This window comes from Benincasa hispida, chromosome 3 (assembly GCF_009727055.1).
Source record: "Benincasa hispida cultivar B227 chromosome 3, ASM972705v1, whole genome shotgun sequence".
Classification (NCBI taxonomy): domain Eukaryota; kingdom Viridiplantae; phylum Streptophyta; class Magnoliopsida; order Cucurbitales; family Cucurbitaceae; genus Benincasa; species Benincasa hispida.
In genome coordinates, this window is record NC_052351.1 from 37,821,016 (window position 1) to 37,840,829 (window position 19,814).

Sequence of the window (19,814 nt, forward strand, 5' to 3'; positions counted from 1 at the left end):
CACCATGTTATTATTATGTTTTTTTTTTCTTTAATGAACTCAACTTTTTAAAAAATCGGCCATATTCTCTTAACGCAATTTTCGAAATTTCTGTTTAATTCTTATATATATACATATATATATTTCCACGTCTATCTTCTCCCTATTCTCATATTCTTTTGCATTAACTTTGGAATATGAATTTGTGACCTATTCAATATATTTTTTAAATCAATTATTTTTCTTAATCGGTTATCAAATAATTTAGATCAAATAAAATAAATTTGAAATTGAAGCATATAATTTTCAAATAATTTTTCTACAATTATAATTTTTAAATAGTTATCTGGAAATAAATATGAAAATAAAAAAATTGCAAAAATAAGTGCTAAAAAATCAAGACAGTTGAGTATTTATTTTCTAAACATTGAAACTTGCTTTTCTATGTTTAAAATTTTTAATCCTTAATATTACAACTGATTTTCCCCTTCAATTTAGTAATTAAATGGACAAGATAGAATTTTACATTAATTGGTTTGCTCTTTCACAGACAGCAATGGATATTGCTTTGACTTTCAGCATATCCTTTTAAAATTTGAGTCTTCCCCCACAAAATTTCCAAACTAACACATGGCCAACTTGCTCTTTTTGTCAAACCATTTATAGTAGTTGAATTTATAAATAGCTATGCACTCCAATTTTGAAGGGGTTAGATTTAATTTTTTCGAGGGATATATTTCAATCGTGTTGATTCCAATATTTAAATTTACTCGATGATATACATCTTAATTAATCGAGTTATATCTAGATATTTCAAATGCATATTTGAGAATACGATCGATATTTATGTATTCATATTCTATTAAGAGTGCGTTTATTTACCTTTCGAAATAAAAAAATGGAAATAGACTTGAAATCATAATATGTATAATAAATCGGAATGCATTCCTTTTGATGTTATACTTAAATGTATAGAATCATACTCAAATTATAGAACTCTTTTTTCATATTTCTAATAAGTTAAAATGCATTAATTGTTTCTAAAAGAATTTGCATTAATTAAAGACCTAAATTAAAATATAGTAAGATTTTCAAAATAAAATAGTAACTGTTTTTTTTTTTTTTTTTCAATTTAACACATCTAATTTAATTTTCATTTTGGGTGTACATTTTTTTTTTAATAAAAAGGTACTAAGATCTTCCATTGAAATGATGCATTTGTTGAAAAAACAAAATTTAATTTAATAAGATAATATTATATATATATTTTAAAAATATAATATTATTTTATTTCTAATTTAAAATTATCAATCAAAAGAAAACATGCATATCAATGAAAAAAAATCAAACAAGAAATTGTAACCAAATAATAATAATAATAATAATAAATACATCCGTTGAATAAAAAATGAGAATGTGATCCATCACTATTTTAGAGGAAGGAATCAAAACGAGATTCCTAAATTTTGAACGAGGTTCACATTTTATTCTCAATCCTAATTTTGATTAAACTTCATCAATGACAATAAACTAAGTCTCACAATTTGATTGCCATTTTGAGCAAGTAAACGTAGCTAAAGTGTAGTGTGTTAGTGACAGATCTTGACTTTTATGGCGATTGGAGAACAAATTCATATAAATATTCATTATAAAACCTTAATAAACCATTATAGAATTATACAAGTAAACAAAAGAATAAAGCTTATCTTTAAGGTTAAGAAACACCCAGAGAATAAAAAGGTCGAGAACAAATGAACAAACCATTATAAAGACTAAAAGGTCGACAACAGATGTCCAGAAAAAAATGCGGATGCTTGAGAATAAGATGTCTGACATAGATGACTGTGTTAGATTGTGCATGAGAAATGTTATCAAAATTTTATAAAAAAAATTATGTTTGTATTTAATTTATGAAATTAAGCACGACAATCTTATATACTTGTAATATATTAATTCACTAAAGAATAAACATCATTCAGTATATTGATCAAAGTTAATTAATTAAGAATCAATAATAATTTTAATTATAAATACTTGAAAATTGAGTAATTTATATTCACCATAATCTAATATTGAATCATTTTTATAATTAATTAAGTTCCACATTAGTGATTATAATTTTAGTTAAATACCATAAAAAATATATTTTAGTAAATAATCTATTATATAAAAACTAAAAATGAAACAAAAATATGATATGTTAATAAATAACATTAATAAAGAATACTAATTTTTTTTTAAATGTAATACGTTAATAATGAGTGAAGTAATAAAAATTAATCATAATAAATAATTAATTGATTATAAATAATCAATAATGATTATAAATTATATATTTATAATGAAAGAGCAAATTTAAAATTATCTCCATAAATAATTGGTTGATTATAAAAATAAGTAATCCATTATTATTGAAAAAAAAAATCTTGCATTTACTAAAATTTAACTAATCCTTATTTACTAGTTAAATATATTAAGATATGGTTAGCTAATTAATTATTTATTTATGTAAAAAAATAATTACATTCATTTAATAATTTTTTATTATGAAAATAAGTTAATAAATATTTTAATAGATTATTATTGATTTATTAAAATAAATATTTATATAAATTTTGTCAAATTACTATTAATCTGTTAATTAATTATATTCAAAATGAAATAATATATAAAATAAAAAACAGAAAGGAAAAAAAGAAAATTCACAGTTTTAAAAGGAATTGAAAACCCTTGAGGATGCTCCTTATTCTCAACATAATGTTAAAACTATGAAACAAATATGAATTTTAGATGCCTACGTCAATTTTGAAAAACTTTCAATCAAACGACTTTGAAAGATTTCTTTTTTTAAAAGGCTAATGAGGACCGTCATAATTATCAACTGTCAGGAGATCGGGGAACTCTTGATACATGTATAGACAGCGTCAGGAGTTCCAAACTCCCGACGTTGTAGAACACGCGTCGAGAGTTTATACAAACTCCCGACGATATATGTTGCCGTGTTGGGAGATGTTCTCCCGACGGATATATCCCAACCAAACTCCCGACGACTAGTTTGTCGTAGAAAGTGGATCTCTCGATATGTTTTTTTTTTTTTTTTAATCATTTTCCAACGATTTTAAGTTTCGAGAAAGAGATATTTTCTTGTAGTGATTTGCATTTTATGAAAACAATTATTATACATAAATGTCAACCTTAACCTAACTTATTAATTTTTTTTTTTGGGAAGACCTAACCTAAGTAAATTTATGACATTATAAATGCTAAAACAAATTAAAATATTATGATCCGAACCAAAAGATACAAAGTATGGCATCATCATTGAAAAAATATTTTAATAAAAACAAAATGTAGGAAAAAAAAACTTATAGTTAAATTATATGAAACACCCCTTAACGTTAAAAACTTGTGGAAAGAAAACTATGAAACACATTCGGGTTGATTACCAAATACCCCCTTAACGTTAAATTGCATCTCTAGTCCTTATAGTTTGAACAAATTTAAAATTTGTTCTTATGATTTTATATCACATTCTTTCACCCACATCTTGTTGATTTTCTTTTTCTAAGAAAAAATATTTGTTAATTTAACTACATTCACTTTCTTAGATAACTGATCTTTAAGGGCTTTCGATTGATTTAAGAAAGAAATATTTTTTTTCTTTTTTTTTTTTTTTTTTAGAAAACTCATTTTATGTAAACATAAAAATTAATTAAAATACATTTGAAAAATTATTTTAAATGATTGTTAAAGACTCTAATCTTTTCCAAAATAACTTATTTTTTAAAATTAAACACTTAAAAATGTATTAAAATAACTTTTCTAAAAATGTGTTATATTCTCTAACACAATTTAAAAAGTCCCTCAGTTTTATTGTTTTATATATTTTTTCCCATGTCTATCTCCCCCCTATCCTCATATTCTTTTACACTAAAAGTGGAATGAATTTTTGACCTATTTTCTAAATAAATTATTTTTCTTAAATTGGTTATAAAAAAATTGGATTAAATAAAGTAATTTTAAAATAAAATCTTATAATTTCTAAACAATTTTCTTACCATTATAATTTTTTAAATAATCATCTTATAATAATAAGATTGGAAATAAATATGAATATAAAAATAATCTAAATAATAAATGCTAAATTAGGATAGTTGTGAGTATTTATTTTCTAAACATTGTAACTTTCTGTTTTTAGGCTTTAAAATTTTAATCCTTTATATTATAATTGATTTATTTTACCTCAAATTTAGTATTAAAATGGACAAGCGTTAAAATAAACATATCTCAACTGAAATAGTATTTATATTATCTAATTTTTCAAACTAATTTCAAAGTTTGAGGTTCGATTTTTCTTACCCCACATATTATATATATAAAAAAAAAAAAAAAGAAAGAAAAGAAAAGGACAAGCAAGAATTTTACATTAGTTGGTTTATTAGTTCACAAACGACAGTTGTTTTTGACTTTTAACATATCCTTTTAACTTTGACTCTTCCCCACCAAGTTTCCAAACAAAACGTAAAAATTTCCAGAATTTCCTTTATTTATTGTCATTATATTTTTAAAAATAAGATAGAATTCACTAATATATTTATTAAAAAATATATAATTAAACATACCTTCACTTACTAATTTAAGTTTTTGAGTATTTAAATGATTCGAAACAGGTTGGTTTAGATTGTGTTTAAACCCTTGCATGGTTGAATATTAATATAAGGTCCATTAATATTTATGAAGTTAAACTTATAGTGTGAACAAAAGACGTATAGTACTCCATGAAGGGCACATTCATGACGGAACGAGAGGCACGTGCTCTGATTAAAATGATTTATATTCATATATTTATTCACTTGTTGTATCATAAAAAATCCATGGCATCGTGGTTTGTTGGGCATAAATTTTTCTATTCAAATTTAATTTTGTATGCAATTAAAGATGAAATTTCAATTTAGTAAATAATAGTTTTGGATTCGCTACCGTACCAAAACACATGGCCAACATGCTGATTTGTTAAGACATATTTTGAGAACTGATAGTCCATTCATGTAGTAGATGAGTTTATAAATAGGCATGCACTCTAATTCAAATCCTGATAACTTGAATAGCTTCAAATCAGACCATGAACGAATCCTGTTCTTCCAAAAGGTAATATGTAAGTCCCCTCTCTCTTGTAGAGCCACCGACGAATAACCAGAGACCTCTCTTTCATTCCCTTTTGCAGGTTAAACGGCAAAGTCGCCATAATCACCGGCGGCGCCAGTGGATTCGGCAAGAGCACCGCCAGATTGTTCGTTCGGCACGGCGCCAGTGTAGTCATTGCCGACATCCAGGACGATCTCGGCCGTTCACTTTGTGAAGAACTCGGATCGGAGAAAACTGTTTCATATGTACATTGCGACGTGACGAGCGATTCTGACGTGAAGAATGTCGTCAATTTTGCCGTTGAGAGGTACGGGAAACTGGATATAATGTACAACAATGCCGGAATCACCGGGGATATGGATCGGACGATTCTAGGAACAAAGGGGGAGAATTTCAAGAAGGTTTTCGAAGTGAATGTGTACGGAGGCTTTTTAGGGGCGAAACATGCGGCTAGGGTTATGATTCCAAATAGGAGCGGCGTGATTCTGTTCACGTCTAGTGTTGCTTCGGTGATTTGCGGACAATCACCGCATGCTTATGCAATGTCGAAGCATGCGGTGGTGGGATTGATGAGAAATCTGTGTGTAGAATTGGGGGAATTTGGGATTAGGGTTAATTCGGTGTCTCCAGGGGCTATTGCAACGCCAATGCTAAGAAAAGCGTTGGGACTCACGACGGAGGCGTTGGAGGAGGTGGTCCGGTCGTCGGCAATTTTGAAAGGAGTGGTACCGACGACAGAGGATGTGGCGGAGGCAGCGCTTTACTTGTGTAGTGATGAATCTAGGGTTATAAGTGGGCATAATCTTGTCATTGATGGTGGCTACAGTAACAGTAATCGCTCTTTCCTTACTGCTGTTATCAAAAAATTGTCTTCTGTTGTGGAGGGGTAGAAATTAGGGGGAAATTGTCAGAAACAACCCTTTGAAGTTTTACTTTCACAATTAGCACATTTTAAGAAAACTTGTTGAAATAATTTTTCTCTTTTCCAGTAAAAATCAACCATCGAGATTTGAATAAAAATTTAACTACATCATAAAGGTGCTAGTCGTGAAAGAATATTTAAAAGTTATTTTTGACAATTTTCCTAAATTAAGGTATATAACTAAAAGATACTTTTTTTCAACATCTATGAAGAAGAATCAAACTTCTGACTTTGAATTTGATGACATAAACACTTTACTAGTTGTGTTATGCTAAGTAAACCATGATCCTTGAAGAAATATTTTAAGAAAAACAAAATGTAGAACAAAACTTAATGTTACGTTACATCTTTACTCCTCGTGGTTTGTTCATTATGTTCTCTATAATTTAAAAAGTTTTAATTTAGTTTGCAGATCTTAGGGCTCTTATCCTTAATTTGATCTCTATAGTTCTAAAATTTCTATGGGATCAATTATTGATTTTCTAAAGAATTTGATTATTATTGTTTGAGCTTAACTGAATCTCATAAATTGTGACTAAAATGTTATACTCAACCTTAAAATCTAACTCAATCAATTAACATAGTTATCCCAATTAAAGATGTCCATTTAATCCACGAAAATCCCAAATTAGATGGGGAATTAAAGAGGAACAAAGAGAATTTTTTTTTTTCAGTTGGCTTAATGGAGACGGAGATAAATTATATTCCCCATCTCCATTCCTATTTTCGTCCCAAAAAAGGTGGAGAACTTGATTAAACGGAGAATTGGGAAGGGAGCGAGGAGATTTTTTTTTTTTTTTTGACTAAATGAGGACGAGATAGAGATTATATTTCCAACATTATTGAGTAACTCAATAACTCACGGTGAACTCACCAGTGAGTTACATTTCATATATATATAAAGTGAAAATTTATATATAATAATAATAAGAAGAAGAAGAATCCTAGAGACTAAATTGAAACAAAACTCAAATCTCATTAGTAAAATTACAATATTTTGAAACCTATGGATTAAATTAAAACCAAACTCAAAACTTAAAGATTATAAGTGTAGCGTTTTAAAATTTAGAGACCAAATAAAAATTAGATCCAAAATCTAGGGACAAAAATGATCATTTTTTTTCCAAAAATTAAATTAACTTGCATTTTTAGTAGTTGAACTTTGAGTTTTATGTTTATTTAGTCGAATTTTTAATAATGTCTAATACCTAAACTTTTAATTTTTTGTATAAAAAATTACTCAACTCTCAATTTTATATTTAATATATTCAAAAATTTAAAATTTCTAAAAATCATTTGATCTATCATATATAAATTTAAATTTTATGTCTAATAAAATTTTAACTGTTTTTTGCAAATTGTGTTTTATTGATTATAGAAAATTCAAAAGTTCAAGGACCAAATTTGTAATTTTAAAAATTTAAAGACCAAAAAAATATATAATTCTGGAGGCTAAATATGTAATTAGGGACTACATGCTTGTTTCAATAAGAATCAATTGGGAAGATTGAAGTGAATCACATATTAAAGGATTCTAAAGGACGCCTGTTTATCATCAAATTTTTTTTGGTACTTTACGTTTAATTATCTGCAATTTTTTTTTAAATAAAATTATCTGCAATTTTTTTTTTAAAAATAAAATTATCTGCAAACTTTTAAACTTCCTTCTATAACTACTTTTAAAACATGAAAACAATATTAGGTTGAAGTAGAAATGTTCAAAGGGAGACAAGAATGCGAAAGCATCTACATCCCTATCCTCGATCTTCATTTACTTTTTCATCTTTGTGAAAATTTTCATCAAATTTCATAGAGATCAAATGGAGATTTATTGCGGAGTGTTATGATTTATTATTTAGAAGTATATTTTGTATGGAAGAGTATAGGGGTATAAATACAAACTATAAAGACTAATATAGGACCTAAAAGCTATCTCAATTCTAACCACTTGGCCATAATATACGTTCTCTCAGTTCTAATCAATTGGCCACAATATACGTTTGACCACAATATACATTTACACCCTCCCTCAAACTCAAGGTGGCAGAGTAGGAACCAACTTAAGCTTTTTAAGCAACTGTTAAAAGCGTCCGGATGACTAAGCTTTGGTGAAAATATTAACTGGTTGCTCAATAGTGGAGATAGATCGTAAAAGAAGACTTTTACTCATGAGATGATGATGATAACGTGACAGCCATTTTCAATATGTTTGGTACGTTAATGAAAGACATCATTTTGACCAATTTGGATGGCATTATGAATGTCACAGTGAAGAACAATGACAGATTGCTGAGGGACTCCCATATCAGTAAGAAGCTAGTGGAGCCATAATAATTTGGACATAGCATCAGTAAGAGCACAATATTCAGATTCAGTACTAGAACGAGAGACCACACTCTATTTCTTACTCCGCCAAAAAATGAGAGAATCACCTAAGTAAAAACAACAACCTGAGGTAGACCGTCTATCGGTAGGATCACCAGCCTAATCAACATCCGAGTAGCCAGATAACACCAGGGATGATTGTGAAGAAAACTGAATTCCATAACCCAGAGTACCCTCAACATAGCGAAGAATACGGAGAACAACAGTAAAATGAATAGTTTGTGGAGCAACCATGAACTGGTTAACAATATGAACGACATATGCAATGTCCGCACGAATCACTGTCAGATAAATAAGGCTGCCAACCAATTGACGATAAAGATTGACATCTTCAAGTGGAACTCCATCAAATGGTGTCAGGTGAACATTGGGATCAAATGGTATTGGTGTTGTAATAGGGCCAATGATGCCTGAACGGGCCAATAGATCAGAGGCATACTTCGCTTGAGACAACAGATAACCAGCAGAGCTTATTGATACCTCAAGACCAAGAAAGCAACTGAGTGAACCTAAGTCTTTCATATCAAAGTGTTCTCCAATGTAACGTTGTAGATCCCTGAGGGTCATCCTCAGTAATAATCATATCATCAACGTACAGGAGAACAATACCATGAGGTGTCGATGCATAAAGAGTGTTATGTCATGTGGACTGAAAGTATACCCAAGTTGAGTGATGGTGGAGCTGAAAGTTGCAAACCAAGCCCTCGGAGCCTGCTTCAAACCATACAGAGCACGACGAAGGAAACATACTTTATGGGGTGGAGGAAAAGTACCTGATGGTGGTTGCATGTATACTTCCTCAGATAAGGCCTTATTAAGAAACACATTATTGACATCCATTTGAAGGAGAGGCTACTGTTTGGCAGTAGCAACTGCTAAGAAACTTCGTACAGATGTCATCTGTGCCATATGAGTAAAAGACATTTCATAATTGATGCCATACTGTAACATCCCGTGCGTTCGTAAAATTTAATTTAGCATTTTGTATTAGTTAAGGACATTTTTGTCAGTTTTGAAATTTAGTTTGCTTAAAGGAAGAATTTGGATTTTTTTTACGTTGCATTAATTTAATTTTAAGTTAATGTCGAGAAGTTAGTTAAATTGGGGGATGTGATTGTTTTGATTTTGAAAATTGGGATTTCAAGGGGAGAAGGAAAGGGTTTTAAAAGTTATATATTTATATATATAGGTGTGAAGGAAAGAATAAAGATAAAATAAAATAAAATTTTATTTGTTGTGAAATTGAGGAGCACAACGAGAACATGAATATGGAAAAAATATAATATAATAATATATTTATGTAATAATATTAAATATATAAAATATAATAACTAAAATAACTAAAATTATAAAATTGGATAAAATGTAAATTAGTGGAATTTTGACGTGAAATTCTCACCAATCTATGTGTAATTTTAAGATCACCAAATGCCACTATTTATAGGCAAAGTGGCAAGTAGGATGTGTACTTACATGGACACCAAACATTAATAATTACAAGGCACATGGACAACATGAAGATTGACACATGATTTTGGAACATTAAACAATGAAAATCTATTTATTTATTATAATATTCATAATACTCCCCCTTAGATGCCCATATATATATATATGAAATATGCCTCGACTTTACTAGGAAAAACCCAATGGGAAAAAACTCTAATGAAGGAAAAAGAGTACGTATTTCATATAATACGTACTCCTAAAAGAATACAATATATTTACTCCCCCTCACGAAAACATCACTTAAGATCTAAGGACAGTTGCAAATATAGACATTAGACCCAAAGTATTAACAGATATAACATAATGTAAACAAATTGCAAATATGACCAAATTTAAATAATCTATCAGAGATAGACCATATCACTGGGAAGAGTCTATCAACAATAGAAGTCTATCGATGATAGACTTGAGGGTCTATCATCGATAGAAGTCTATCACTGATAGATTTGTCTATATTTACAATTTTTTTTAAAAAATGTTGTGCACCAATTTTTCAAAAGTTGTGGTTGGTAATGTCTTTGTAAATAAGTCTGCCAGATTATCCTTCGAACAAATTTGTTGTACAGTGATGTCACCATTTTCTTCAAGATCATGTGTGTAAAAAAGCTTTGGTGAAATATGCTTTGTTCTATCTCTTTTAATATATCCTTATTTGATTTGGGCTATGTAAGCTGTGTTGTCTTCGTATAATATTGTTGGAAGATTTTTATTAGAAGACAAGCCACACGTTTCACGAATGTGTTGATTCATTGACCCTAGCCATACACATTATCGACTAGCCTCATAAATTGCAAGAATTTCAGCATGATTTAAGGAAGTGGTCATTATGGTCTATTTCACTGACCATCATGATATAACAGTTCCTCCACATGTGAACAAATAACCTGTTTGAGATCTAGTTTTGTGTGGATCAAATAAATATCTAGAATCTGCATAACCAACTAGATCAAAATTTGATTTATTTGAATAAAACAAACCCATATCAATTGTTCCTCGAAGATAACGGAGTATACGCTTAATTCCGTTCCAATATCTTTTTGTAGGAGAAGAACTATATGTAGCTAATAAATTTACTAAAAATGCAATATCTAGTCTTATATTATTAGCAAGATACATAAGTGCATCAATTGCACTAAGATATGGTACTTTAGGACCAAAAAGTTCTTCATTATCTTCTCGAGGTCAAAATATATCTTTCTTTATATCCAATAAACGAACTTTCATTAGAATATTTAATGGATGTGCTTTGTCCATATAAAATCTTAACAAAACTTTTCCTATATAAGTTGACTGATGAATAAATATTCCATCTGCTAAATGCTCAATTTGCAAACCAAGGCAAAATTTTGTTTTTCCGAGATCTTTCATCTCAAATTCTTTCTTAAGATATTCTATTGCCTTTGAAAGCTCTTCAGGAGTTCCAATTATATTCAAGTCATCAACATATACAGTTATAATAGCAAATTCTGATTGTGATTTCTTTATAAAAACACGTGGACTTGGATTATTTTGATATCCTTCTTTCAATAAATATCAACTCAGGCGATTGACCACATCTGTCCTAATTGTTTCAATCCATATAGTGATCTCTGTAATTTTATTGAATACCATTCCCAAGAATTTGATATATATGTCTTAAGTACCTTAAATCCTTATGGGATTCTTATATAAATATCATTATCAAGAGATCCATATAAATATGCTGTGACTACATCCATGAGATGCATATCCAACTTTTATACACAGTTAAGCCAATTAAATATCTTAGTATAATTGCATCCACCACTGGAGAATATGTCTCCTCATAATCGATATCAGGTCTTTGTGAGAAACCTTGTGCAACTAGTCATGCTTTATATCTTGTGACCTCATTGTTTTCATTTCTTTTCCTCATAAATACTCATTTATACCCCACAGGTTTAACACCTTCTGGTGTTCGAACTACTGATCCAAAAACCTGATGTTTTGAAAGTGAATTTAATTTTGCCTCGATTACTTCTTTCCACTGAAGCCAATCTTTTCTATGTCGACATTTTTCAACAAATTTTAGTTCAGGATCCTCATTTTCAGATATAATATTGTTGAAAATAGGGTTATTAACCTAAGGGCATTTATGTAATTGTGTAGACCCTTAGGGTTTCTTACTATCTATTTATACAGCGTGTTCCTGTGTATTCAGTGTGTCAGATTAAAATAATAAGAAAAGTCTCTATATCGTGGTTTTTCTCCATGTACTAGGGTTTCCACGTAACTGTGTTGTTATTCTCTTCCCTACTCTTTATTTTTAACATGGTATCAGAGCTAGGTGACGAAACCCCAGCTGTTATGGAAGAGAATCAAACATAGTTATCTTTTACTGATGAAACTTCGGATTTTGACATGAAGACAGCTATTCGAGCGGCCGTAAAAGAGTGTTTTAAAGCATCCTTACCGGAGTTACTTACGGCTGTCCAATAGCAGTTCGTGGGAGCCGCCGTACCAGATAGAAGCTCCGATTGGTGGACAGACAGATTGTAGATAGACAGATCCGATCGTTCTAGGTTGCAGGTTGTTGGCTTTCATGCCATCGGAGTCTGCCGCGCCATTATAGACGTCTGTGCCAGTCGGGGTCGCGCCAGTCTACCAGTTCGCATCAGGTCAGATCGACCTCTAAGGGGCCACGCCGATCGCGAATGCGACTGAATCTTCTACGTCAAATGGGCTCGACCAACATAGAGCTATCTAGTAGGCGATTCATTACCCAACGACGAGCCATTCAGCTGACGATCATCTTGAACCGTCTGGTCGGCTGGGTTCTTCACAGTCGCAGACGGCTTCCTTTCAGCCGGCGACTGCCTTTCAGCCGGTGATGTCTTTTCAACCGACAGTAGTAGCCCCATTTCCAGCCATTTGTGATTCGACCCATTATCCAGACGATGTGAGACAACGGTTGGCTTATTTGCAACAACAAATTTCAGATTTGGATAGATGTTTGGCGAAAATCCCCAACTGGTTCAACCAGTCTATTCAGAGAACCCAGTAAACTCGTTTCCTTTTTTGCCGAATGTTTCTTATTTATCTGGTTTGATGGGCAATTCTGCAAGATTTCTTGTAGGGAAAAAATTAAATGGCCAAAATTATTTTTTCTAGTCCCAGTCAATCCGAATGGCCTTGGAAGGGCGTCACAAATTTGGGTACCTGACAGGGGAGATTCCAAACCCAGCACCAGGCGATCCATAAGAACGAATCTAGAAAGGAGAAGACTCGCTGTTATGTTTTGTTTTGGTGAATAGTATGGAGCCTCAAATAGGTAGACCATTATTATATGCTGCAATCGCCAAGGATATCTGGGAGGCAGCGTGAGATTTGTACTAAAAAAGACAGAATGCTTTTCGACTATATACGCTCCACAAACAGGTCCATGAATGCAAACAAGGATCCATGAATGTTACATCTTATTTTAGCAAACTATCAATGTTGTGGCAAGAGATGGACCTGTGTCGAGAGATTGTCTGAAACTGTGCACAAGATGGGGCTCAATATTTGAAAATTGAAGAGGCAAACCGTGTTTACATGTTCTTGGCTAGATTAAATCCTAAATTCGATGGTGTCCGTAGTCGAATATTGGGCCAGCACCCGACTCCTTCACTTAGAGAAGTCTGCTCCGAAATATGGCTTAAAGAGGATCGGTCGTGCGCCATGAATAATCCCATTCCTACAACTGACGCAAATGCTTTCGTTGCAAAGTCGCCCAGTGCTGATGGCGACAAAAAAACCCCCACCTGTGTGTGAACATTGTAAGAAGCTCTGGCACACAAAGGACAAGTGTTGGAAATTGCACGGGAAGCCTCCAAACAGTAGGCGACGATAGTTTCATGACAAATCTAATACTGGTCGTTCCCTGGTAAGCGACTTAGTAGATGAACAGACTCAGAAGTAGTCTTCCATTGACAGTAAGAACAACTTGAGTACGGTTGGGGTGAGTGTTATTACACAGTCAAATAATTTCCCTTCATTTGCCTTTATTAGTATAAATGGTAAAAAAACTATAGATTATGAACTCAGGGGCCACAGATCATCTTACAAGTTCTTCAGAATTATTTATGTCGTATAACCCAAGTGTTGGAAATGAGCGTATTCGCATTGCAGACAGGTATTTTACCCCTGTTGCGGGGAAAGGCCATATCTCTCAGTTTGACAGTTTAATTCTGCGTGATACTTTACATGTGCCGAAAATATCTTATAATCTGTTGTTTGTCAGTAAAATTAAAAGGGATTTGAAGTGTAAGGAAATTCTCTTACCTTATTTCGTTTTGTTTCAGGATCTAAAATCGGGGATGACGATTGGCACTGCCTGGCACGATAGAGGACTCTACTTCCTTTCTGAAAAAGCTTCTTCTAGAGATGATCATCAAACTGGGTTTATGTCGTTAAATTTTTCTATTTCAAAAAATGACTTTATGTTGTGGAATTTTCATTTAGGACATCCAAAATTTCAATATATGAAGTATTTGTTTCCGCATTTATTTTGCAATGTTAATACTTCTTCTTTAAATTTTGATGTATGTATTCGTGCCAAGCAAAGTCGTGTTTCTTTCTGGTCTTAGCCTTACAAACCCTCAGATCCCTTTTCTCTTGTTCATAGTGATGTATGGGGTCTCTCACCAGTTACTACTTCCACTGAAAAATGGTGGTTTGTCACATTTATTGACGATCACACCCGCCTTACCTGGGTTTTCCTTCTCACTGAAAAATCTGAGGTGTCATCTATTTTCTAACAATTTTATACAACTGTTGAAACTCAATTCAAAACAAAGATTGGAATTTTATGAAGTGATAATGGGCGAGAATTCTTCACTGTCTTCTTCAGGGATTTTCTTGTTTATAAGGGTATTGTCTATCAGAGCTCGTGTGCTTACACTACGTAACAAAATTGAGTAGCTGAGCGGAAAAATTGTCATCTGGTTGAAGTAGCCCGGTCTCTTATGTTATCTGCCACTCTTCCATCATACCTATGGAGGGATGTAGTTCTCACTGCTGCCCACCTCATTAATCGGATGCCATCTCGTATTCTTAATCTTCATACTTCGTTAGAGCTGTTTAAAAAGTCCTTTCCAACTACTCGATTAATCTCCAATGTTCCTCTTTGAGTTTTTGGTTGTGTTGCCTTTGTTCACTCCCATGGTCCAAACCGCACAAAATTTACTCCTCGTGCTCAGAAGTGTGTCTTTGTTGGATATCCACTTCACCAACGTGGATATAATTTCTGTCACCTGTCATCTCATAAGTACTATGTCTCAAAGGATGTCACCTTCCTCGAGGATCAGCAGTTTTTCCCTATTAGTCATCTTCAGGGGGAGAACATGAATGAAGAGACTAACTGGTCATCTTATGCTATTCCTTTAGAATCAGCTTCTATTCAAACCTTGTCTATACCTAGTTCTGAGCATGACAGTCTGGTCCTTCCTACCAACCAAGTTCCTTGGGAAACTTACTATAGGAAAAATCCCAGGAAGAAAGCAGTGTCACCTGTCGAGCCAGAACTGCCGGCTCTAGTACATGAGTAAGACCTGCCATCAGATCCAGGTACGTATATTCCTGAAATTAATGATGTTGATGTATGTATGGAGATTGATGAATGCAGACAAGACAAGGGAGAAGGAAGCAATAATACTGAAAGAATGGCAGAAGGGGAGACAGAAGAGAATGAAATCATTCTTGCTAATGATGATGCAGAGGATACTACTGAAGTCTCTGATACATAGATAGTCGATCATGGTGAGGAGCCTGGAGATTTGAAAGAACGTGATGCATCGTTTGATCTTCCTATAGCTCTGAGGAAAGACACTCGTTCATATACTAAATACCCTATGCCCAGTTACATGACATATAGTAATCTGGCATCCGAGTTCAAAGCATTCACTACTAGCTTGGACACTGAGGTGGTTCTAAATGACATAAGTGTTGCAATAAAAAAAAAACCAGAATGGCGGTTTGCTATTATGGAAGAAATGAGAGCTCTCGAGAAGAATGGAACTTGGGAACAGGTGGCTTTGCCTGAAGGACACAAGACAGTTAGATGTAAATGGGTGTTTACTATAAAATACAAGTCATTTGGAACGATTGACCGGTACAAGGTTAGACTTATTGCAAGAGGCTTTACTCAGACCTATAGAGTAGATTATTCTGAAACTTTTTCTCCTGTGACTAAACTTAACACTATCTGAGTGCTCTTGTCAGTTGCTGTAAATAAGGATTGGTCCCTACACCAACTTGATGTTAAAAATGCTTTTTTGAATGGGGAACTTGAAGAGGAAGTCTATATGAGTCCTCCTCCTGGGTTCAAGAGTCAATTAAAAAACAAGGGGTGTAGATTGAAGAAGTCATTATACGGATTGAAACAGTCTCCAAGGGCCTGGTTTGACAGGTTCACTACTTTTGCGAAAGCACAGAGGTATATTCAGGGGCATTATGATCACACTCTTTTTATATAAAGATCGACATCAGGGAAGATAGCTGTTCTTATTGTCTATGTTGATGACATTGTTTTATCTGAGGATAATGATGCAGAGATCATGAGGCTCAAAACAAAGATGGCTCGAGAATTTGAAATTAAAGACCTTGGGAAGCTAAGATACTTACTGGGAATGGAAGTGACTCGCTCAAAAGAAGGTATATCAGTCTCTCAACAAAAATATACTCTGAACTTACTAAAGGAAATAGGCATGACTGGGTGTAAACCTATTGACACACCAGTAGAGTACAATGCGAAGCTCAGTGATAAGAATGATAGAGTTACTGTTAATAAAGAAAGGTATCAACAGTTAGTCGGGAAGTTGATCTACTTGTCCCACACAAGACCAAATATTTCTTATGCAATAGGCGTTGTCAGTTAGTTTATGCAAGCTCCTTGTGAGGATCATATAACAGCAGTTGAACGTATCCTTCGGTACCTGAAAGGAACTCATGGTAAAGGTCTAATATTCAGAAAGATCAATAAACGATCTATTGAAGCCTACACTGATTCTGACTGGACAGGGTCTGTTGTTGATAGAAAATCGACGTTTAGCGTAATCTAGTCACCTGGAGAAGTAAGAAACAAGGAGTTGTTGCTAGAAGTAGTGCTGAGGTTGAGTATTGGGCCATGAGTCTGGGGATTTCGGAAGAAATTTGGTTGAAGAAAGTGTTATCAGATCTCCAGCAAGATAATGAGCTTTTGATGAAATTGTTTTGTGACAATAATCAGTATTGCAAATAACCCAGTTCAACACGACAGAACTAAACACGTAGAGATAGATAGACATTTCATTTAGGAGAGGTTGGACAATGGAAACATATGCATCTCTTATATTCCTTCAAATCAACAAGTTGCTGATTATTGTGTAAGCAAGTTGAACCTTGTCAATATTTATGCTCCAACTTGAGGGGGAGTGTTGAAAATAGTGTTAAAACCTAGGGGCATTTATGTAATTGTGTAGATCCCTAGGGTTTCCTATTGTCTATTTATATAGTGTGTCCCTGTGTATTCAGTGTATCAGATTAAAATAATAAGAAAAGTCTCTATATCGTGGTTTTTCTCCTTGTTCTAGGGTTTCCACGTAACTGTGTTGTCATTTTCTTCCTTACTCTTTTATTTTTAACAAATATGAAGAGCAATATTATACGCAAAAATGTTGTCAATAATTACATTAGTATGATTCCATCTTTTTCTTGACATGACATAGTTTATTGAAATATCATAATTATCTTTATGTATTTCACCTTCCTCACTAGTCATATCGAGGATTTATTCATGAGTATTTACATCTTCAACCAAGTCTTTTTCACTATTAATTATTTTTCGTTTTCGAGGATTTTTAGCTTTGGAACCCACTGGTCTACCACGCTTCTGCGTGTTTCAGACTCTTTAGTGAACTTGTTGTGTTGTGATATCAATTTTCGATAGAACATTTGTAGCTGGTATATGTGACAGAGTTACTTTCTTTGCATCTGGTAATTGATTTGCTATATTTTGCAAATGAATTATTTTATGAAATTCAAGTTCACATTGATCTGTACGGGAATCTAAATGATGCAATAACGATGCATTCCATGTAATTTCTTTTTCCAACTTCTTAATTTCTTCCCCTATTGTTGGAAAATTTGTCTCATTAAAATGACAATCAACAAATCGTGCAGTAAATACATCACTCATCAGGGGTTTAAGATATCTAATAATTTATGGAGAATCATATCCAACATATATTCCTAACCTCCTTTGAGGACCCATTTTAGTGCGTTGTAGTTGAGCAATTGGAACATATTCTGCACAACAAAAAATTCTCAGATGGGAAATATTTGGCTCATGACCATAAGTTAATTGTAATGGCAAGTACTTATGATAAGCTACTGGCCTAATGCGTACAAGTGATGCTACATGCAAAATAGCATGTCCCCATAAAGAGGAAAGAAGCTTAGCTCTCATAAGTAATGGTCTTGCAATTAATTGCAAACGTTTTATAAATGACCCTACTAAACCATTTTGTGTATGAACATGAACTATAGGATGTTCAACACTTATCCCAATTGACATACAATAATTATCAAAAGCTTGGAATGTAAATTCACCAGCATTATCATGACGAATGGTCTTAATTGTATAATCAGGAAATTGTACTCTTAATTTAATTATTTGAGCACGTAATCTTGCAAATGCAAGATTTCAACTTGATAATAAGTACACGTGTGACCGTCTACTGGATGCATCTATTAATACCATAAAATATCTAAATGGTCAACTTGGTGGGTTAATAGGTCCACATATATCATCATGAATTCGTTCTAAAATTGCAGGCGATTCAGTCCCTACTTTAGCTAGTGATAGTCTAATTACCAATTTTCCTTGAGAGAAAACATCACATGATAATTCATTAGATTGAAGAATCTTCTAGCTCTTCAATGGATGTCCATTTGAATTCTCAATAATTCTCCTCATCATTATAGATCTTGGATGACCCAATCGGTCATGCCAAATTGTAAATACCTCTGCATTCATGAACTTCAGGTTCATTGTTGCATATGTTTCAATTACTCGTATATGAGTATAATATAATCCAGAAGATAAAACAGACAACTTTTCCAATATACGTTTTTCATTTGAGACAGTGGATATGCTATATAGATATTCCACATTATTCTTACTATCAGTCTCAATAGGATAACCATTACAACGTATATATTTAATACTTAGAGGATTTCTCTTTGATTGACTAGAGAACAATGCATTGTCCATTGTAAATTTTGTTCTAGGAAAAATAATATTTCCTTTTCCAAAACTTTCAATCAAGTTTGCAGAACCTGATATTGTATTTACTTTTACTTTCAGCATTGTTAATTTGGAAAAATATTTTTTATTTGTAAGTATTATGTGTGTGTTGCACTGTTTGCCAGACATAGATCCTCTTTGCTCATTTTTGAATCACCCAACATATGAAAATGATCCATGTTTCTTTAGAACCTATCTTTTGCGGGAAAAATGACAAGAGCTCATACTGATAATGTGTTGTGAAATTGAGGAGCACAACGGGAACACAGATATGGAGAAAATATAATATAATAATATTAAATATATAAAATATAATATAAAATAAAATAACTAAAAACATAAAATAACCAAAATTATAAAATTGGATAATATGTAAATTAGTAAAATTTTGAAGTGGAATTCTCACCAATGTATGTGTAATTTTAAGATCGATCAAATGCCATTGTTTGTACACAAAGTGGTAAGTAGGATGTGAATTTACATGGACACCAAGCATGAATAATTACAAAGCACATGGACAACATGAAGAGTGACACATGATTTTGGGACACAAAGCAATGTGCATCTATTTATTATTATAATATTCATAAT

General features: G+C 32.4%; 1 protein-coding gene across 1 annotated transcript; it reads left to right on the top strand.

Moving 5' to 3' along the window:
* Positions 1-5,039: 5,039 nt before the first annotated feature.
* LOC120074243 (secoisolariciresinol dehydrogenase-like) lies at positions 5,040-6,203 on the top strand. The gene is made up of 2 exons (XM_039027304.1): positions 5,040-5,127; positions 5,204-6,203. The coding sequence occupies exons 1-2, from the start codon at positions 5,102-5,104 to the stop codon at positions 6,012-6,014; spliced, it is 837 nt and encodes a 278-aa protein (XP_038883232.1). The 5' UTR covers positions 5,040-5,101; the 3' UTR covers positions 6,015-6,203.
* Positions 6,204-19,814: the final 13,611 nt, after the last annotated feature.

Excerpts from the sequence above, each read along its gene's own strand:
- LOC120074243 (XM_039027304.1), top strand. The coding sequence starts at position 5,102 with ATGAACGAATCCTGTTCTTCCAAAAG. Across the intron at positions 5,128-5,203 it reads GAATCCTGTTCTTCCAAAAG|GTTAAACGGCAAAGTCGCCA; the intron begins GTAATATGTAAG and ends TCCCTTTTGCAG.